We start from the raw sequence: 23,027 nt of genomic DNA on the forward strand, positions 1-23,027 counted from the left end.
CACTATGTAGCCCAGATTCTTGCAATTCTAAGTCTTCTAGCCTCAATACTTGCTATGTTTGAGAGACAAGGGAACTTCAGGTCCCCCTACTTCTCCAGCATGTTGACTCCTCTCTCTCCACCATTTTCACCATCTTTACAACAGGAGGATTGTGCGAAGTGTTATTTCAGCTCTTAGGTTCTAAGATCAAGTCAGCTAGAATATACATGGTTCTGCTCAAGATTGCTTCAAGCTTCAAAGTCTTCCAAAATATGATGCAAATTCTTCTCAGGAAAAATGACACCACTGAAATTCCTAAACACATTTAACTGAGAATTGCAGTCTGACATTTCTAGGCCAAGAGATGTGATGGAGTAACCTTGTATGAGTATGTGCAACAGTGCATGAGCTCTGCTCTTTCCTCATTGGCAGGGTATAAGCAGAACATTTCTTGCCCAAACCTCTAGTTTCTTGTTACGAAGTCTTCCATACAAGCCCAGCCCCATCTGTCTAACTACTGCATTTTATTATATTTTGCTGCAGGTAAGCTCATCTCTCCATGCTCCCCAAAATGTTATTTATATTCTGGTATCTGAGCATTTTCTTGGCATGTTAATCTGTCGTGGCTTCCTGCCTTCCTCCTTTCCTTCCTCTCCCTTCTCAATCCAGAAAAGGACAAGGATATGTCAAAGATTAAATAGAAACAAATAGAGAGTTGTTGGCCAAGAAAAACAAGAACCCTTAAGTCCTAACTCCCAGGCTTCCAACAAATATGCCTCCATCACCAAAATCCTTGCTCCCCCCTCCTTCAATCCTAGGTACTGTTTCTAATTTCCATGTTACTCCTTACTCTTTCGCTTTGTCTACCTCTCCTACCCAACTGTCTTGTCCACAAATACATGGAGGTGCCAATCAGTCCCTTTTCCCCAGCTTCTCTATGCAGTGGTGATCCCTGGTATCTCTTCTGCTTTTTATACTTCCTTGAAATTCTTTCACTGTCAGGAATTTTCTACCCCTTCTTTATAGGTGTAGAACTTTTGGATGGCAAGGATAAAATAGGAATATGTTCAATTGCAAATAACATAAAATTGACTGTTGGTAATTTAAATTAAAAGGTGGTTTGTTTTCTCCCATATCAGGAAGTCAATAAGTAAGTGGTTACTGACATTTCTTCTGCTCAGTGGTACATGACTTCAGGAATTCTGGTTCTGTCTTTCTGTTTTCTCCTTTTTAGTGTGTTGGTTTTCATCATTTTTCCTGTGTCCCAGTGATACCAAAAGGACAATAAAAACTCCAGACATAACATCCAGAATGCTGGAGGAAGGGCAAGGTCTCTCCCTCTCTCTCTTTCACCCTCTCACTCCCTCCTGCCCTACAGCACCCCCCCCCCAGTTTTAGTTTTCCAGAACTGTCCCCAGAAAATTTATGTCTGTTTGATGACTAACAGGGTCATTCCTACTTGTAAAAGATGCTGGAGATTTGAAAACAGAAATGGCCCCTTTGGTGGTGATCAATGATGGGTTGTTGCTTGGGAATGGAGGGCTCACTTCCCTTAGCACCAGGTATCTATCTGCAAATAAAAAAAGGGGTAATGGAGAGTTGGACAATTTTATCCAATATGACCTTTCCAGTTTGATCTCTCTCTTCTCTTCATTATGTATTTTTCCACTGACACCCTCCACAGATGTGCTACAACCCATCTAAGACTAAAGTTCTTTCATAAAGGCTTTGGTGATTTATCTAACAAGATGTATTATGTCTACCCTTTTTAAAATTTTTTTGCTTATACAACATTTATCCTACTCTTCTCTCAATTGTGAAGTATATGAAAACAAGAGTGTTGTGTTATCACTTAGCATGAAGAATAAGAAGACAAAAATCCTATATTTCCCTGCCATTAAATTTATGATCTGGGGGTGAGTTACTTAACTTAAGAATGCCTCTGTTTCTTCCTGTCCAAATGAGGATGTTAGCACACCTGCCTTATAGGGCTGTATGACAATGGACTGTGTCAATGACATAAAGCACTTAGAATGGTATCTGGCGCATAGACAGAACTCAGAAATTGGCAATCCTTCTACTATAGTTAAACCCTCTGGACCTCAGTTTCCCCATTCAGAATGGGGAATTAGATAAGGTTATTTCTCAGGCTCCTTCTGCTTTCATATAATATTTCTTTAACAAATCCTAGAGAGACTTTCACGTAAGAGTCTCAATATTTACAAAATTGAATCGGCATATCTAAATAATAGAGCAGATCATCAGTACAACTGTACAATGTATAACCTCTGATAGGATAGAGCTACAAACTTTAAAAGGTTTCCTATTGCTTCTGCTTATTCGATGAAAAACCATCCATTCTCATTAAGAGAGAAAAGTATTTTTAATGGAAACAGTTTGTGGTGTAACTCCTGAGGTTCTTGCTGTTACAGGTTGCTAGCTACCATGGGCAGACAGAAAACTGACCAGTTTTTAGCTTCAAATTGAGAAGCTGATTGATTTCTGAGACTCTGAAATTCTTTCTATTACCTCAGTGGCTTGTATCTCCCTCCTCCAGCCACTGCCAGTGGGCTTTCTTAATCAAAACTGACATGTCATGAATGGCGTTATCCTATCTGTGTTATGCCCCTTCTTTTGCAACATTTATGATGATACTGCTCAATTTTTCCTTTATGCTTACTCCCCACAGAAGTGAAAATTAATTTGGCAGTTGCAATGACAACCTGCACCATGAAACTCCATTTAGCTTTCATATGCATATGAAATGCCCCTCAAAAGTGAGATTCTTAAGGTTTTGATAGGTTGCTCATATACCTTGGTGACCAAATAACAGCAGAAATGCAACAGCAGGCAAGTTGAATCCACTGTGAAGAAGGTCTAAGCTGAAACACAAACCAGAGAGAGAACTTTAGCGTTGAATAGGGCAGCAGTTTAGGATGGAAATATGGATATGTGTCAGAGGAGAATGTAGTGTACTGAGTTATCCACCATTATTGAGAAATAAGCTAACTGATACCAGGACATCTCGAGTGTGTGTGGGCATGTATGTGCTTGTATGTAGACCATTCCATTCCTTGCTGGAATAGAACTAAGGTTTCTTGCATTACTTTCCACAGTGACACATTTCTAGCCTAATACACTTTGGACTGAATGCTTGAGGTGAAGTCATCTATGTACAATACACATAGATTTTTCAACCTACTACATTCCCTTATGGAGGTGAGGCAAATGAACTGTCTTTTAAAGAGGTACCACTCAAGCCTTCCAAGAGCAGAAGATCAAAACAGCTTGTTTATTTCTCATCCTTTGTTTTCCAACCTTCTTTCTTTTTTAAGATTTTAGTTTTATGAGCATGTTCATTCCCATTAACATGTTAATAGCCAATTTCACTCTTCTGTTGTGTTGCTTGATTTTGCACACCTGTGAGCAGTTCTCTTTGAGAGGGGGCGACCATCTCATTTTTGTAATCACAAAACTCCATGCATGGATTCCTCCAGTGTGCACTGGGTGAGCCCTAAATCCGTGAGTGCAGACCGCCCCTCCACTAATCACATCGCCAAATGGAGTTTGCTCTAATTTGCTTAATCACTCAGCTGTAATTGAATCCTGATGGGAGGCTGGGTTTCCATCCAGAATTATTCCCCTTCTCCTGCCGAGAAGGTGGTAAAGTAGCCATTTCTTCTCCCCAGCAGCCCCAGGACAGTTTGCATATGGTTTCATTTCTCCCTACTCCATGATGTTTTCCAGAGTTGGAGGAATTACGGCATGGAGATTGTAGTCCCCATTCTCAGGGATATTTCTCCTGTTGTTCTCTCTCTCTGCATCGTTGTAAACCTTATAACCATGTATAATGATCCATCTCTTCCTTCCTTCTCCGTATCTCACCCTCCTAAGAGCTCTCTACAAAAAGTTTGACTAAAATATGTATGTAAATATGGTACTTCCACCTGAGCTGGGTACAGTCAGTTTGGAGAGCCCAAGTGAATACTTCTGAAAATATGCTCCCATAGCCACCTGCATACATATCAGTTAGAGCAATGGTCTCCAAGTGTGGTCCTTAGACCAGCAACACAGAATCCCTTGGGAAGTTGTTAGAAATGCAAATTCACAAGCTTTACTAATCCCACTGAGCGAGATTCTCTTGAGGTGGGGCCAGAAATGAGTATTTTATCAAGTCCTCCCAGTGAACTAATACCTAAGGATTATTGTTAGAAATTCAGATTCCTGGGCCTGCTTTACTGCTGACTAAATAAGCATTCATTGGAGGTAAGATCTGGGCTAGGTAGATTACCTAAGTAGATGATAGGTAGGTAGATAGAAGTATACATATATATGCATACACAAATGTAAACTTTTAAAAATTATTCTAGATTTATAGAGGAGTTACAAATATAGAATTCCCATATACCCTTCTCCAGGTTACCCCAAATGTTATTATCTTAAACAGCCAGTATGCATGTATCAAAACTGAGAAATTAACAATGGAAAAATACTACTTCAATACAGATTTTATTCAGATTCCACTAGTTTTTACATGAGTGTCCTTCTGTTCCAGGATCCAATCCGGTTTTCAGTTTCTCAGTCTGACTTCTTGACCTTTACAGTTTCAAAGAGCCCACGTCAGGTATTTTGTAGAATGTCCTTCACTTTGGATTTTTATAATATTTTCTCATGATTAGATGAAGGTTATGGATTTAGGGGAAGAATGAAACACAAATGGGGTGCCCTTAACATCACATCCTATCAGAGGGCACATGAAATCCACATGACTTATCAGTAATGATGTTCACTTAGTGATCCAGTTAAAGCAGTGTCTGCCAGGTTTCTCCACTCCTAAGTTACACTTTCTCCTTTTATATATTCTTTAGAAGCAAGTCACTAAGTACAGCCTTAACTCAAAGGAATAGTGTCAAAGAAGTTATAGGCATGTGTTCAGACCACTAGAGTAATTAGTAAATATTTTGAGGGAAATGCTTTTAAGCTGTATAAATGTTCAGTGTCTCATAGTTTCCCACACTAACTTTAGCATCTATCAGTGACTCTGATGTGCAACAATTATTACTATAATGTTCTAATGGTGATATTCCATTTCTCTCATTCCTTCTACATTTATTACTTGGAATTGTTCTGTACAGAAAATTCATTCCTTCTTTCTTATTTACTTATTTAGTCTTTTTTTATTTCAGTATTGGTTTGTAAGTGTGTACTGTAGTCTTTGGATAATTATTTAATACCATTGTTCCTTATTTTGTTAATATTGTTCGAGCTTTGATCACTGGGCACATTTTTAGGTTGCTTTTGTGTCCTGTTGACATAACCCCATATTTTTTTTTTGCCTTTGTGTATTTCTTAATTCCTGACTACAGCCTCATTTTGTATGTGCCCTGCCCCAGCCTTAGAATTAGCCATCTCTTCAAAGAGTTCTGTTTCTTTTTTCTGAAAGATGATATTTCCAAACCAACACCTGTGTAGTAAGAGGGCTGTTTGCTCTGGTATGTCATTGCTTCGAGGCTTTCTCAGTGGATGGTGCTAGGATACATATGTATGTATACTAACCCATGTATACAAGCATATCTCTCCCTCTCTAAAACATGAGTTTATGCTGATATTTCTGACCCTTTCTGGCATCACATGGTTCATTCTAGCCTGCCTTTTCTGCTTATGCATAAATTCTTCAACAGTGTAAAACCTATCTATAATTATCTATAATTAATTTACTGTTTATAATATCTATAAATTATCTATAATTAATTTACTGTTTTGTTCAACCCAACTCAAATATGGACAGCAGTTCCAGAATTGCTAACTCATATCCCTGTGAAAACTACACAAATCAGAGTACCATTTTATATTCAGTTCTTTTACTCTAGCTTTAGACTTTCCAGTCAAAGTGCAGTTTTTAAAAGTTGTTTCTTTAGATCAACTTATTTTCTACACATCTCCATCAGTAAAATTGCCTCAGATATTAGTAATGCCATTAGATTAATTTGTCACAGTTGCATTCCATTCTAGGATTCCCTGATAAAACCTGATCTTTTAAATTTTGCATTATTGTGGTGTGTTGCTCTTAGGGTTTTGACAAGTGTGTGGAATCATGTGTCTCCTACCACAGTACCATCAGAACATTTCCATTACCCCCAAATTCCCTTGTGGGCTCCCTTTGTACTCAACACCTCCTCTCAACCCTTGGCATCCATGGATCTGTTTTCCACCCCTACAGTTTTGCTTTCTCTGGAATGCAATATGAACAGAATTATACAATATGTAATCTTTTCAGTTTGGCTTCTTTGACTTAGAAAAATGCTTTTAAAATTTATTCATGCTCATCCATGAATCAGCAGTTCCTTTTTGTTACTGAGCAGGATTCAGTTGTATGGATGTACCAGTTTGTTGATCTATTCACCAGTTGACAGATGTCTTAGTTGTTTCTAGTTTTAGCGATTACGAATATAGTGGCTGTAAACATTTGTGTGCACATTTGTGTGAGCACAAGCTTTTAATTCATCTGGATAAATCCCTAGGATTGGAACTGACTGCTGCTTGATAGGTTACCTCTACATTTAACATTTTGTGATGTCAAACTGGTTTCCAAAGTGGCTGTACCATTGTACATTCGTGCCAACAATGAGCAGACATTCCTATGCTTTGCATCTTCTCCAGAATTTGATATTGCTGGATTTTTTGAAAACTGTTTTAATAGGTATTGTAGCATTATATCATTGTGGTTTCAATTAGCATTTCCCTAATAACTGATCTTTTCCTGTGATTATTTACCATCTATTTTGTGTGTGTGTCTATGCAGATTTTATGCCCATTTTGAGTTTTCTTTTTTTATTGCTGAGTTTCAGTACTTTATGTATTGTAGATATAAATCCTTTGTAAGATATATGATTATCTCCCAGTCTCCAGCTTGAGCTGTCATTTTCTTAATACTGTCTTTCATAGGACAAAAGTTTTAAGGTTGCATAAAATTTGATTTATCAATTTTGGTCTTTACAGTTTGGGGTTTTACTGTCATACCCGAAAACTCTTTGCAAAACCTAAGGTCATTACAGATTTCCCTTTGTCTCAGTCTGAAAGTTTTTTTAGTTTCATATTTTAGACTTAGGTCTATCATCCATTTGAAGTTAATTTTTAAAGTTTATTTATTTACTTATTTTGAGATAGAAAGTGCACACACCAGTGAGCAGGGGAGGGACAGAGAGAGGGAGGAAGAGAGAAAATCCCAAGAAGACTCTGTGCTGTAAGCACAGAGCCCAACATGGGGCCAGAACTCATGAAACTGTGAGATCATGACCTGAGCCAAAATCAAGAGTTGGATGCTTAATCAACTGAGCCATCCAGGTGCCCCTAAAGTTAATTTTTATATGAAGTATGAAGTATATGTCGAGTCATTATTTCTGTGCATGAATATCTTTTTGTTTCAGCATCATTTGCTTAAAAGAGTAACTTTCTCCACTGATTGCCTTCGCATCTTTGCCAACAATCACTTGACTGTATTTGTATTGATCTGTTTCTGGACCTCTTTTCTGTTCCACTGATCTAAGTGTCTGTTCTTTTTCCAACCCCTCACCATCTTGATTACTGTAGCTTGGGATTGATAGTAAGTCTTGAATTTGGAAAGTTCACCAGTTTTGTTCCTCTTTTTCAGTTGTTTTGACTATTCTAGTTCCTTTGACTTTCTGTATAACTGTTAGAATTAGCTATTGATATATACAGTGAAACCTTGGATTGAGAGTAACTTGTTCTACAAGTGTTCTGCAAGACAAGCACACATTTCTAATAAATTTTAACTTGATAAATGGGCGATGTCTTGCAATATGAGTAGCATGTGATGCCAAATGTCACATGATCACAACTGAGCCAATGGTTCTTGAAATTCGCTTTGATATACAAGTGCTTTGGACTAAAAGCATGCTTCAGGAATGAATTATGCTCACAAACCAAGGTTTTACTGTATTTTAAAAGGTTGCTGAGATTTTGAATAAAATTGCAATGAATCTATAGATAAAATTGGGGAGAGTTTATTTAATTTTTTTTAATTCTTTCAGCCATGTTTCATCATTTTCAGAATATAGCTCCTGTACATATTTTTTTTTAGATTTATACATAAGCACCACGTTTTTTATTATATTGTTAATGACATTATTTTAGTTTAAAATTATAATTGTTCATTGCTGATCTGTATATATATGACCTTTGTATTTTGAATTTCTGTCCCACAACTTAGCTTAACTCACCTTTTAGTTCTAGAAGATTCTACCTAGACAGTTATGTCATCTGCAAATAGAGACAATTTTAGTTTTTCATTTGCAAACTGTATGCCTTTTGTTTCTTTTCTTTTTTCCCCATTTATTTCTCTGACAAGGACATCCAGTTCAATGTTGAATAAGAGTGTTAAGAGAAGAAAAAGTTGCCTTGTAATTTCTTACTATTAAGCATGATGCTTGTTGTAGGCCTTTAGTAGATGCCTGTTATTAGTCAGGAAGTTCTCATCTGATCGTAGTTTTATCATGAATGTATATTGAATTTTGTTTGGTGCTTTTTCCACATATATGAAGGTGATCATATACGGTTTATCTTATTTAATCTGATCATATATAAATTATAATACTTGATTTTCAAATAATGAATCAGCATTACAATCCTTGGATGAAATCCACTTGTTTACGATATATTACTATTTTTTATAAATTGCTGGATTTATTTGTTTAGTAGTTTTTTTAGAAGTTTTGCAAGTATGTTCATGAATGGTATTAGTCTTTTTAAAAACGATATCTTCATCTGGTTTGGGTATGAGGATAATACTGACCTTATGAAATGAGTTATTTTCTCTCCTCTTCTCTTTTCAGTAAAAGAGTGTATAGATCATGTTTTATTTCTTCCTTAACTGTTTGGTAGACTTTATCAATGAAACTATGTGAGGTGGGATCTTTCTTTTTTGGAAGTTTGTGTGTGTGTGTGTATGAATTTGGTATCTTTAATATATTTAGAACTATTCAGATTATATATCCCACATTCAGTTTTGATAGTTTGTGTCTTTCAAGGAAGTCATCCATTTCATTTAATTTGATAAATTTATTGGCAAAAGTATATTGTTTATAATATTCCCTTACTACCTTTTGCTACCTGTGGGATCAATCAGTAAGGTTAGCCCCTCTTTTATTCCTGATATGAATAATTTTTGACTTATTTCTTTTGGTCAGCTTTGACTAGAGATTTACCAATTTTATGAATGTTCCCAAATAAGCAGATTTTTTTTTGTTGTTTTTTAAAATTTTCTCTTTTTTTTTCTGATTTCAGTTTAATTGATTTTGCTCTTTTATTATGTCTTTCTGCTTTTTTGGGGGGACAGTTATTTAGCCATTTCCCACCTTATTCCTTAAAAAGAGGCTTCAGTTGCTATTTTCAATATTTGCTCTTTTCTCACATAAGCATTTGATGATTACAAATTTTCTCCTAAATACCACTTTAGTTGAAATCTATACATTTTGATATGTTCTACTTTTATTTTCATTTAGTTTTAAATATTTTAAAACGTCACTTGACATTTCCTCTTTGACCCATGGGTTATTTAGAAGTGTGTTGTTTAATTTCCAAGTGTTATTGATTTCTAGTTTAATTCTGTTAGGTCTGATAACATTGTATGATTTTTATGCTTTTAAATTTGTTTTGTTCTTGTTGTTTTTTAATGGACCAGAATATAGTCTAGCTTAACAAATGTTCCACTTACACTTGAAAAGAATGTATACTGTTCTCTTGTCCTCTCGATTGTTCTATAAATGTCAATTAGGTCAAGTTGGTTGATGGTGTTGTTGAAACTCTACATTTTGAAAACGGACTATCGGTAATCTTGTGCACACTGAAAATTAAGAGCCACTTATAGAGAACTAACACTGATTAGGATGAAAGTGTAATGGAGGTTCAGTTTTGGATGAGGTTTCATATTTGTTATGTTTGTGGAAGCCTAGTATCATCCACTCAGTTGTCCACGCTCAGGATGTAAGCTTAATGATAGATATCTCCCAATCACATTACAAGAACAAGTTTTTCCTCTTCACCTCTAGGTCTTCTGCCCATTGGATGGCCTTTGATGCCTTTCCTACAAATATTCTCTCTACCCCTTTCACCTATACCATCCCTTCTTTTCTTTTTCTTTTTTTAAAGTTTATTTATTTATTTTTGTGAGATAGAGACAGCATGAGTGCAGGAGAGACAGGAGGGACAGAGAGAGAGAGGGGGCTCTGTGCTGCCAGTGTGAGCCCAATGCAGGGGTCAAACTCATGAAACCATGAGATTGTACCTGACCTAAGACCAAGAGTCAGACACTTAACTAACTGAACCACCCAGGTGCCCCATATACCAAGCTTTCTTTTTCTTTTTTTAAAAATTTTTTCAATGTTTGTTTGTTTATGTATTTTGAAAGAGAGAGAGAGAGAGATAGAGCATGAGCAGGGGAGGCACAGAGAGGGAGGAAGACACAGAATCTGAAGCAGGTTCCAGGATCTGAGCTGTCAGCACAGAGCCTGAGGTGGGGCTTGAACTCATGAACCATATGATCATGACCTGAGCCGAAGTCAGCCGCTTTACTGACTGAGCCACCCAGGCACCCCTATACCAGCCTTTCTTAAAGTGTGTTTTATAAAGTACTATATCCAGGAGTTACTACTAACCAAGAGGTGGGGTCATGAGGAGTACATCAATTGCTTAGTAAACTGCTGCATGTTTCCATCTTGAAATTCATGACAATTAATATCATAACAGCTCTGACAAATCTGAATAAACAAATCTACTTTTTAATTTAATATCCTTTCTTTCTAACAAAAAATGCATTATACCAACTACCTTATAAAGTTTTTAAGATGGGATAACATATATAAAAACACATATTTGAGGGTTGAGTACATATTATCTGGTCAATAAATGTTTGTTACTGTGATTTATAGTAGTTGGTGTTTTTGATGGTGCTGTTTTATTTTTAGATTTATTCCATTGGCTGACCTTTAAAAGTTGGGATAGATATGAAGGTGAAAGAAAAAAAAAAAAACATGGGAATGCAAACACCAGGAAAGTCACAAAAATTGACCTGAGCTTTAACTGTTTCAGTACACTTTTATTGTAGTTTATTGATTTTAGTTTTCTTGTAGTGTATCACATTCATTTTAAAGACCTTCCTCCACCCATTTTGTCGACCTAAATCTGTCTCCCCAGGATCAGTATCAATGGTGTTCCTGGGCATTCTTAAGTGCAGTACCAAGAAAATCAGGCTGTGCAATATCATGGAGGATGCACCTATTATGAACAACAGCTCAGGACTTCACATAATACCTGCAGCCATCCTCATTCAGCAGCATCACCAAGGAAGTGCTATGTACTCAGAAATCAAAATTCCCTCCTCCTCAGCTACTTACCCTGGTTCCTTTGGTATCTCTGAGGGAACTTTATTGACACTCTGCTTTCTTTTCTTAAACAGGTGGGCTCTGCATTGCACAGTCTGTGAGAATCCCCCAAGAGCGCAAAGACAGAACCATTGACTTTGATAGAATTATCAAACAGCTCCTGGACACCCCCAACTCCAGGGCCGTCGTGATTTTTGCCAACGATGAGGATATAAAGTAAGGATGACTGGTGTAATTCATTAATATGCATGCTGCAACTTTTGGAGACAGAAGGATCAGGATACTGGCAGAGACAGGGGAAAAGATAGCACAGAAGCAAATCTATAATTACATAGTGGGGAAGTCTGTACGTGCTCTCTCCCCTACACACGTAGTGATAGCCAACCACGGAAGCAGCAGTGTGTTCCTGTCATGTCTTCCCCTCTGTTAGCAAAATAAATGTATTCAATTACTTGTAAAAAGAGAAAACCACTGGACCTTTCAGAGGTTCTTTTATTAAAAATATACCCAAATGTAACAGACTTTTATCCGAAGAATGGTTCCTCTTAATGTAAAAGAGAAAACGTCTTATAATTCTGGCTATATTACTACCGCTTTAGACTCAATATGTTCCAAACCAAGCTTGCCCACCTCCACATCTCCAGTCCACTTCTTTCCCTTCTTATCTTGATTCTTCTTGGAGTAAAAAATCTGATTGGAATCTTTCTTGTTTTCCTCATTCCTGCATTCTTGGCCAAGCTATGTAGAGCTAACCTTTGTTTCTAGAACATAATGTGTCCGGAATATGTTTCTTTCTTTTTTTTATCATCTTCAATTTGTCTTTTTTTTTAATATGAACTTTATTGTCAAATTGGTTTCCGTGCAACACCCAGTGCTCATCCCAACAGGTGCCCTCCTCAAAGCATGGGGGCACTTGTACCCCAGTGTTTATAGCAGCCAATAATAGCCAAATAGCTTTCAACAATAGCCAAATTATGGAAAGAGCCTAAATGTCCATCAAATGATGAATGGATAAAGAAATTGTGGTTTATATACATAATGGAATACTATTTGGCAATGAGAAAGAATGAAATACGGCCTTTTGTAGCAATGTGGATGGAATTGGAGAGTGTTATGCTAAGGAAATAAGTCACACAGAGAAAGACAGATACCACATGTTTTCACTCTTATGTGGATCTGGAATATGTTTCTAAGACACAAATGTGCCTTGATTTCTTCTCTGATCACTACCACCTTGGTCCAGAATATTTATTTATTTAGAATAAATAGTAATTACACTTGCTTAAAATATTTTAAAAATCTAGGTTTATAAAAAGGTTCCATTCATCCTGCCGCCTCCCCCCAGCTAACAGGTTCTCTTTTTCAGCTGCAGTGGCTAGTGACGAGTTTCTTGTATACTCTTCTAGAGATAGTCTATATTTTTATACGACGGTGGCATACTGTGTGTACATCTTGTTGTATTCCCTGCTAGCTTTTCCTCACTATTTTATCATGGATGTCTATGAATATAAGTACCTGTCTATCCAGTCTTTCTAATAGCTGTGCAGAATTTCATCTTATACCCATACTATAATCTATATAAATGCTCCCTTATTGATTGACATTTGCAGACTTTTGTAATTATAAGTAATGCTGCAATAAACTTCCTTTTCCACAAATCTGTGCATACAAATATAAATATGCAAATACATATTATTAATATATGCATTTTATGCAATAGATAGATATGTAATAATATAACACAAATATATAAATGCAGTTATATTATTTTATGTATTTATCTTATAAGTGTTTTTTTAAATATTTTATTTATTTTTGAGAGAGAGAGAGAGACAGAGACAGAGTACAAGTGGGGGAGGGGCAGAGAGAAAGACACAGAATCCATGAAGCAGGCTCCAGGCTCTGAGCTGTCAGCACAGAGCCTGACGTGGGGCTCAAACACATGAACCATGAGATCATGACCTGAGCCGAAGTCAGATGCTTAACCGACTGAGCCACTCAGGCACCCCTATCTTATAAGTGTTTTCAACATAAATGCCTAGAAAAGAAGTTTCCAGGACAAAGATGTATTCCAATATGAATGTTGTTTTCCAAAGAGGTTGTGCTGGTGTATATCTCCACTGGTGTGAAAGAACTGGATGGAATTATTTAGTCTCTGTCTTAGAATTCAAAATACACCATTTAATTTGAAGGTGAGTATCTTTCATTCAGAGTGAGGTTTAAGGGCTCAGCACATTACTGCATCCTGCTTGGATTACTTCACTGTCATCATTGTCAGCCTTCCGATTTTGTGCCTCTCCCCTACACACACACCCTAAGTGTTGTTTCTGAATCCATCTATCACTTTCCCAGTATTAAGCTCTGACCTAGGGTGGCAGGATTATTAAATGTAAAGCATAGTAAACCTGAAATTGAGATCCCTGAGGTATTTTGCAACTAATGACCACTGTGTCACCTTGGGAAGTCTCCCCACTGTCACTCACCCCCCATCCTGCTTCCCAATTTCTGAGGCCTCAGTTCTCCCATCAATAAAATGAAAATCCTTTTAAGCTCTTTTTCTGTTTATCCAGCCTCGTCCCACCTTTCTAGTCTTATTTCATTCCCTGCTCCTTCATGTTTTGTGTTTCCTCACTCCCTGGTCTTGGTGTGTTCCCTTCTACCCGCCTAGAATGTTTTTTTTTTTTTTTTCCTTCCTCAGTTTTTCATTCCAGTGCCATATTTAGTGTGGCTTTCTGAGGGAAGATGTCTCTGAACGATGCACCTTTCGCAAATTCTTCATAATTTATGTCACTAATGTTATTTTGCATCACTTGATCATTTGTTTAGTGTCCATCTTCTCCACTAGTCTGTAAGCACTGTAGAGGCAGAGGTGATACCTCTTTGGACTTCCTTCTGTACTTCAGTCCCTCTCATGGTGTTTGGTAGATAGTAAATGCTCAAGAAATGGTACCAAATAAATGAATGAGTGAACTCACTATGCTAATGCACACTATTTATTAATTTAAAGATAAGCTTCTCTATGTGAACTTCACAATGCTTTAAAACGTGGTCCTAATTTAACATTTAGACCTCATCCCCACTCATCCACTTCTATCCCCAAAATGCATGGCTCTGGTCCTCTAGCAGTTCGAATTGCTTCTCCCCATGGTGTTTTGTTTTGTCTTGTTTCTTCCTTCCTTTCTTTCTTTCTTTCTTTCTTTCTTTCTTTCTTTCTTTCTTTCTTTCATGGTGTTTTTTGTTTCTCTCCTTCTCTACCTGTTGAAATTGTCCATTTTTAAAGTCTGTCTCAAATATGCCCTTCTCCATGAAACTATTTCTGGCCATCCCTTAAATGTATTACTTCTCTCCTTACAAAATTCTAATATGTTGCTCCTAGGCCATTTTCTTCTACACTTTATATGGTAGTTACTTGAAAGATTTTGTTTTCATAATATTACTCTTTTGTTTTATTTTTGCTTATTTCTCTCATCTCTATTGATCTCTTTCTTAATTGTCTCATAAATCTTTTTCATACATTATTTTACACATTTTCAAAGTATGTAATATATTGATGAGGTGTGGCTTTGTGTTTATTTCTAAATACATAGTATATGTCATGCAAAATTCATCATGATACTCTTGACTTGTAGGTAATGTGTGGTTTTAATTTGGGCTTTAAAATGCATACAATCCACTCAATAATTATGCTCGTTCTTTTTGTTATGGGGTTTGTGTGCTGAATATTATTGTATACTGTGATCCATAGCAGTGATAGCAGAAATAGTTCTTGAGCGCAGTAATAAAATTTAAGTGCATTTATGTTTCTTCTAAAACATGATCTCAAATATACTAATGTCTGAAGAGTACTGTTAACTCACAATATTATGTTATTTCTTTTTTCAGAAGATTTACACTGTTAATGGGAAATTTTGAGATTTCTTAGAACATTAACTTCAAATACTTTGTTAGAGAATAGCAGTGAGAAGATAGTAATATCTAGATTTTAAAGCTAAGACAAATGCTCAGTAAGTCAAGGCCACTAATAATTTGATTTTAGACAATAGTGGATCCTTTTTCTGAAACACTTTTTTTTCTGATTATAAAAGTAATACATAACTATTGTACATCTAGTGAAAAACATGGTAAAGTTTTTTGCTGTTGTTGCTCTTTATTAAAAGGAATCTTTAAGTTTACTTTGCCCTGATTATCTAGAAAAGATTAAAGTTAGAGAAACTAATCACAAGCAATGATTTTAAATAATCTCTATAAAATGTGAAATCCCAATAATCAGAGATAGAATAAAATTCTGGTTTAATGTTTACCATCACTTGTTCCCAAACATACAGATTTTCCCCAAAAGAATTTCTCACTTTTTATCTTCCACTGTTTGTAATTCACATTTCACTTTTAACCATAAGTATTTTTAAATAGTTTACTCTTAGTTATCTTAATAAATAAGCTCACAGTTTTACATTTGTATTAAAGTGAACATCTACTTTTTGCATTTTTTTAGTTTTGTCTTTTCTTCCTTGTTTTACTTGGCTTCTGCCCACCTTTGCATTTGCACTGTCTTCAACCTCAGCAACACCTTCTCAGTGGACTGTTAGGTTAACAATATGTTTTTAATAGTATCCTTATTTTTCTGTGCTCTCAGATGACCCTGTACTTCTAACTATGTATATATATGCATACACTGGCAAAGTTTAGCCAGCTTTTATTATATACGACTTGAATAACCTATTGCAGTTTTTATTCATTGATTTTTCTTTTTTAACAAGTGCTTGTGGAAAGCTAATTATATTCACTTTTTTTTCTAATGAAGCATATTCTTAATTACTTTTTAATCCATCCTTTGGATGCACTCTTGTTTGTTTAGACAGTCCCCTATTGCTCTACCTTTAGGTTGTCTGCAGTAACGACATACATTTTTGACAGCATATTTGACATTTCCTTTGCATAGATTAGTAGAAATAGTATCTCTAGGTCAAGAGTACAAATGATTGATTGTGTTTATTTTTATTAAAATGAAAAACACCTATAAAAATTAAAATATAAGTGAAACACTTTGATACAAACAGCAATGTCCAGTCCCTTCAGACTCTTTGGTTAAGCTCTTTTTGAGCAGTTATTTTAATTCTTTCAGCTATTTCTTCCTGTCTTATCTGCATAATGTGCCAATAACACAATTTTGGAATTATTAAATTTGAATATTATCTATTAATTCCTCTTATGTTAGGTAGAATTTGGCTCACTTGTACCCTCCCTATTCTCTCAACGTTATCCTATAAGATTTTCATTTAACAGAAACGAGTACGTGCTTTATTATGATTATATAAATATCATATACCACAGCATCAGATCTTTTTTCTATGATATGATTTTTTTGGGTAAAAGGTTTAGTTTTTCAAAGCATTCATATGATGATTTTTTACTTGCTTTTTCTTACTAATGTCCTATGTCTCACATCTGTTTCCATATATTCATGTGAAAGATAATCCATGAGTTCCATTTTTTTTTCCTGGACACTTACCTTCTCAAATATCCATCTTCCTGTTTTATTCTGGACCAATCTATATCATGGTAAGAAATTTTTCCCTGTCACTCATTTATGTTTATGGTTTCTTTCCTCATTTTGCTGGAGCATGCTCTTCAAAACTTTCTAGTAAAGGCTAAATTCAAGGAAAACATTTTGTGTTGCATGCCTAAAAAATGTCCTCATTCTCCATATTTACTTAGTAGTTGGAACGGTTAGGCATAGCTTCATGTTTGTTTTTTTGTTTGTTTGTTTAAGTGTTTATTTATTTTTAAGAGCATGCAAGCTGGGGAGAGGCAGAGACAGGGGGACAGAGGATCTGAAGCAGGCTCTGAAGTGGGCTCAGAGCTGACAGTCTTGACAGCAGTAAGCTCGATGTGGGGCTCAAACTCATGAACCCCAAGATCATGATCTGAGCTAAAGTTGGAATCTCAGCTGTCCAAGCCATCCAGGTGCCTTCAGACTTATTTTTAATTACATGATACCAGGCACATAAATGATTTTCAGCCAATAGCTATGGTGGCTAATGAGTTGTAGGACTTGTAACTTGCAGGGAGTTTGGGGTTCTAATTTTGGGTGGAAAAGTCTGTAAGTTCTAGTGGACATATATGCTAATTCTGTTAGTACTGGGATTCTTTGTGTGTTAAATATTAGAATTCCAGATTATAAATTTTTTTTTTTCTCAGAATTTGGAAGGCATTGTTCCACTATCCATCATCTTTTGTTTGCTTGGTTTTTTTTTTTGTTTGATTGTTTTTGCTATTAAGGGGTTGGTGATACTCTGCTTCTTATTTTTCCCCCTGTGTCCTGATCTTCTTTTGGAAGCTTTTAGGATATTTTAATTTTTTTCCCCAGAAATCTTAAATTGTGTGACATGCTTGATTTTTCCCCATTATTTTGCTGAGTGAATCTTTTAAATTTGGAAATTCATGTTATCAATTTCTTGGTCTCTTCATTAAAAATATATTGTTACAAAATTCACTCTGTTGTCTCTGTATATTTGTTCTGGAAGTTTTATTAGCTGAATATATGTGTCCCTAGATTCATTCTTTAAGACTCTTATATTTTCTGAAATGTGTTCTACCTTTTTGTTGTTGTTTTGCTTTCTGGATAATTTTCTTCACTCTTTTTTTTTTCTCTTCTAACATATTTCATATTTTAATAACTAAGAGCTATTTCCCATTGTTTGTTTCTATTTTCTATGTTATCTCGTTCTTGATTACAGAAGATATGATAATTCTTATTTAAATATATTTGTTTTTGTTCATTTCTATATGTTTCTCTGCCCCACTATACATCAGTTTCCTTTTTGTGTTAACTTATTTGGTTTCTAGTTTACATTGGAGATTTTCTGCAATTACGGGTGATTTCTGGAAGTTCCCATTTGAGAGAAAGACCAAAGAGTTCTTGATACATGGGCAGTGCATATCACCTAAAAGGGCTCTGAGTGGTCTGGTCAGACATCCAAGTTGCCATTCCATTACAGGGTCTCTCTATGGCAGGATATAGAATTATTCTTCTAGGGTGGTCCAGATTTTTTGAGAAAAGCTGTTTTCTCCCAGGGGAGACACTCTCTTAGTTTTCTGCATTCTGTAGGCAGAAGTGTGTCGCGACCGGCGCGACAAACACCGAGGTCAGGGTCCTGAGGGTAGGGGAATGCAAGAAAAAAGAGAGAAGAGAAAGTTTGGGAACAGGAGGGTCCCCTGGGCTGATGGCCCAAGTGACGGCTTTATTGTTGCTGTACACAATCTTTTATATCCAGACTCTTATGGGTCAGGCCATTCTAAGAATAAACAGGTTTCACATAATCGCTGCCAACCAAAACATTTAGTTCTGTGTTTCTTGTGCATTTTCTAGATGGGTCACAAGACCTTGTTGATAAGATTGCTAGCAAAACACAATTCCCATGTTTGTTTCTATCTGACTCGGGGTAGAAAAAGGGAGGTAGCATTACTGCCAACACCTGCAGACCACAGGCTTCAGGAACTAACTTTCTCAGCCTTGACAAGGCTTTAGTATGCCCTTGAAAGTGGGGGAATGGGAGGGGGAACCACCGGGTTGGCTTGAGTCAACAGGGAATGTTGCTCGACCTGGTCTCAGCCTGGCGCCGGCCGGCCTCCCACATGAATGGGAGGGGGAACCACCGGGTTGGCTTGAGTCAACGGGAAACATTGCTTGACCAGGTCTCAGCCTGGCACCGGGGCGGCCCCCCACAGAAGTGTAAATTTCCTAGAGAGTCTTACCATTTTAATACTTAGTGATAAATTTAACTTATAATTAACAGGTTTAATTCACCATTTCTCATTCATAACTTTCTGGTATTTGGGTGTTTACAGTATCAGAACCTATACCTTATAGTTTTAATAGAAAATTACCATTCCATTTTCTGCCAAGAAGAAAAAGAATTTGGCCATGTACCTATGTGACACTTGGTACCTCCAAGTCTTGAGAAACAAACAAATCATTTCTCCTGTGGTATGACCCACCAGAGGACTCTTAGTTGTAGCTTCCTCTGTTCTACAAATGCAATCACCTTATCCACCTCTTCTTTCTTCCAAAAATATATTATAATAACTGTACCATGAATGATTATTTTTCATTTTGTTTTATTTGCTTTGTTGCCCTTGTTATATATATATAAATTTTAAATGTTTATTTTTGAGAGAGATACAGAGACACAGCACAAGCAAGGGAGGGGCAGAGAGAGAGAGAGAGGGAGACACAGAATCCGAAACAGACTCAGGCTCTGAGCTTTCAGCACAGAGCCCGACACGGGGCTTGGACTCAGGAATGGTGAGACCATGACCTGAGCTGAGACACCTAACTGACTGAGCCACTCAAGTGCCCCATTTATATAGCATTTTTATTTATAAAACTGGGCTGTAAAATTTTCAAGCATGGCATACTTGTTCATTTTAATGAATAATTTAAGACCCTTAATTTAGATTGACATGGTGCTTTCCAGAAATTATATAGACCACCAGCAGTGAATGCAAACTCTGATTTCTCCAGCACCATGCCCAGATTCACAAAACAAAACAAATCTTTTGGTCAACATGAGAAGCAAGTGTGATATCTTACCCTATTTTACGTTTCCTTCCTTTCTAATGTATGTGAATATGTATCTCCAGCTTACGGGTTATTTATATTTCTCCTTTTGTCATTTGTCTTTTACTGTTTCTTGCCTATTTTCTTCAAGCTGTTATGATCATTTTTCTTAGTAGTTTATAAAATTTCTTTATATATGCAGGGATATAAATCCTTTGACATACTTCTTTTTTGCCATTGATTACTTACTTTTTGAGAACTGGTAGCTTGCTTTCCTTCTGCTTGATTCCTAATTGATATATATACGTTCAGCAGCTGTTCCTTATCATTAATATAACTTTTCCTGTTTTTTCACAGGCAGATCCTTGCAGCAGCCAAAAGAGCTGACCAAGTAGGCCATTTTCTTTGGGTGGGATCAGACAGCTGGGGTTCCAAAATAAACCCACTGCACCAGCATGAAGATATTGCAGAAGGAGCCATCACCATCCAGCCCAAGCGAGCAACAGTTGAAGGTATGGGTTTTAACCATTGTAAAATATGCTAAGAGACTGGTTTGTGCCATGCAGGATGGCTCAGTCAGGTGTCTTTTTGAAGGTTTGGTGTTTTTACATAATGTATGCAGTGTAATTTCAAACTTGTAGCCATGAAATGCACATTAGGCCATATATCTGGTCTGTTCTTTTCATTGATAGTCCTCTTTTGAAGAGATCATGTGTTTTTATAATATCAAAATTCTCATTTTTTTTTATTATGGCACCAGAGCTTTCTGAGAGAAGAGCATCACCATTAATAAGTGAAATAATGACATAATCCAAGTGTACATAAGTGAACTGCATTTTTCTGAAAGAATATTTTCCCTTTGCAATGTATCCATTACTTCTACAGGAGAATAACTCTGGGGATTCTTTTCTTTGTTACTTCGTGGAGTGTCTTCCAGCCCCCAGGATCTCATTGCACACCACCTCTCTCAGGCACCAACATCACCTTGCCTTCATCGGTCTCTTTTGTTCTCACTCTCTTTCTCTTGCCTTCCTAAATCATTGCCTCTTTCTTTTCCTTTGCCTTCCTTGCTGCTACAAAGAGTCTTCAAGAGGAAGAAGGAGGAGAGGGTGTTTATTGGTATCCTTCTGATCTAACAGAAGTTGCTGATTACAATTTATGTTCTCCTTTAATTTGAAAAGAAAAGTTATTTTGAAAAGAAGATACTGTGAAGAAAAGGAACTCCTCCACTGGTATCCTGCTTTGTGTTTCTTTTCTGATGGACCATGTCTCTAAAGATTCCCTAAAACATGCTTGCTTTGCACATTAAAAAAGCCTCTATCCTCTCACTCAAAAAGGGATCAAATATTTGCATTTCTTTCTATTCTGTCTCCACTCCAGTATAATTAATTATTCTCCCCAGAAGCCTGCATGGTCTATGGAGACCTTTTTAAACAAGCCAGGTTGTGGTTCAGTCACTGTTGCCTTTCTGTGTTATCTGGGGGAGATAAAGATCCCATGAGTCACCCATGTGTTCATTGGGAGGCTTTGAATTCATTTCATTCCCCAGTACGTGTCCTGAGAAGATTGCTTATCTTACAACACAGACCAATGCATTTGCAGATGGGTTGCAAAAATAAAAGATAACATTTTAACTATCTCCACTCCTTTTTACTAAAAATTTTGAGTATCCACCATATGTCTTGCTCTGTTCTGAGAGTTGAAAAACAAGATGAGGACAAAATCCTTACTTTCAAGGCATACAGAGCTGAGAGAAGGTGTCAAAAATAGCCATTGACTGGGTAACATGAGAAACACTGCAAATGCAATATGGAATCGATACCACAGGGTACAAAGGAGATACTGTGGAAGTTTCTCTGAGTGGTGGTGTTGCAGTTGGGGATACTCCTGAGAGGAGCTAAAGTCATGACTTGAAATGTATCAAGCAGGTGAGGAGAAGAACACCATCCACCCCCAACCCAGGGACAGAAACAGAAGAGTGAAGGAGCAGGGCATGCTGCGATAACAGTAAATAATTCATTCTACAGCACAACCCTGAAATCCTGAAATCCTTATGGTTCTTTAAAAACGTTCCCACTTACAGGGCATTGGGACAACTCTTTTCTCTCCTAGAGTTCTAGTCACTGCACTATTGGCCTAATTAACTCCTAATTCTGTCCTTTAGGACTTTGCTCAGACATTAATTTTCCTTGGAAGCAACATGAGACCATTCCATCTCAGCCAGGTTTGGGTTAGACACCCTTTCTGTTGCTTCTGCGGCATCCTTCATGACCCCTACCATTGTAGCATCTCTTTACTTGTCTCTGTCTAGAAACATATCTGTTATGTATGCCCTGCATTGTGCCCCCAGCACTAGTACCCCTTGGCCTGCATATGGCAGATACTCAACCACATTTTTAAGTGTTTGGATGCTGAGATGGGTGGAGGAATCACAGACCACCTGACATCCTGCCATAAAATATGGCAGGGAAACAGGCCAGAGTTGGATAATGAAGGGTCTTGAAATTATGCTAAGGAAAGTGTTCTTTATTCTGAAAGTCTGGGCAGTGTCTGGAAAGTAGAGTGTGATCAAAGGTGGTTAGAATGTTCACTCAGGTGATGTTATAGAGAAGTGAAGTGTAAGAGTCAGGTGAGAATGAAAGCAAGCAAGGAATGAGTGAGGTCCTTTCTTCCTTGGCTGTAGATGCCGCATGACATGGATGCCTATACTCCATGGTTACTAGCTCCAGTTTCATGATATTTATGGAAATTATTAAGTATCTTGAAGTTTTTATAAATTCTTGAAAAAAAATTTCCTGCTGTGTATTTAGGGATACACAAAGTTCTCTTTTTTGGGTGGGGAGAGGGGTGATATGCAAAGCTCTTAAACACAAAACAACATCCTAGATCTGGAAAAAACATATCTATATCTACATTTGTATCTATATCAATGTCTATATCTATATCTATGTCATTTATATCTATATCTCTCTTTTGGGGAGAGGTTGTTCCAAACAATGAATTGAGAGAGAGAGATTGTTAACATTGGAACACGATAGGGCAGCAACTCTTTATACAAAACTCTCTGCTCCTAACCAGATAAAAATGAG

General features: G+C 36.7%; 1 protein-coding gene across 4 annotated transcripts in view; it reads left to right on the forward strand.

Moving 5' to 3' along the window:
* Positions 1–23,027, forward strand: part of GRM7 (glutamate metabotropic receptor 7) — an 876,035-nt gene that overhangs the window by 430,283 nt on the left and 422,725 nt on the right. For all 4 annotated transcript variants that reach the window (XM_053897751.1, XM_019428303.2, XM_019428301.2 and 1 more), the window contains exons 3-4: positions 11,453–11,594; positions 20,296–20,450. In XM_053897751.1, the coding sequence (XP_053753726.1) occupies positions 11,453–11,594; positions 20,296–20,450 (297 nt within the window). The remainder of the gene's footprint in view (positions 1–11,452; positions 11,595–20,295; positions 20,451–23,027) is intronic.

The sequence above is a fragment of the Panthera pardus genome, unplaced genomic scaffold (genome assembly GCF_024362965.1).
Source record: "Panthera pardus isolate Hobbes unplaced genomic scaffold, ASM2436296v1 HiC_scaffold_8, whole genome shotgun sequence".
NCBI classification, from domain to species: Eukaryota; Metazoa; Chordata; class Mammalia; order Carnivora; family Felidae; genus Panthera; species Panthera pardus.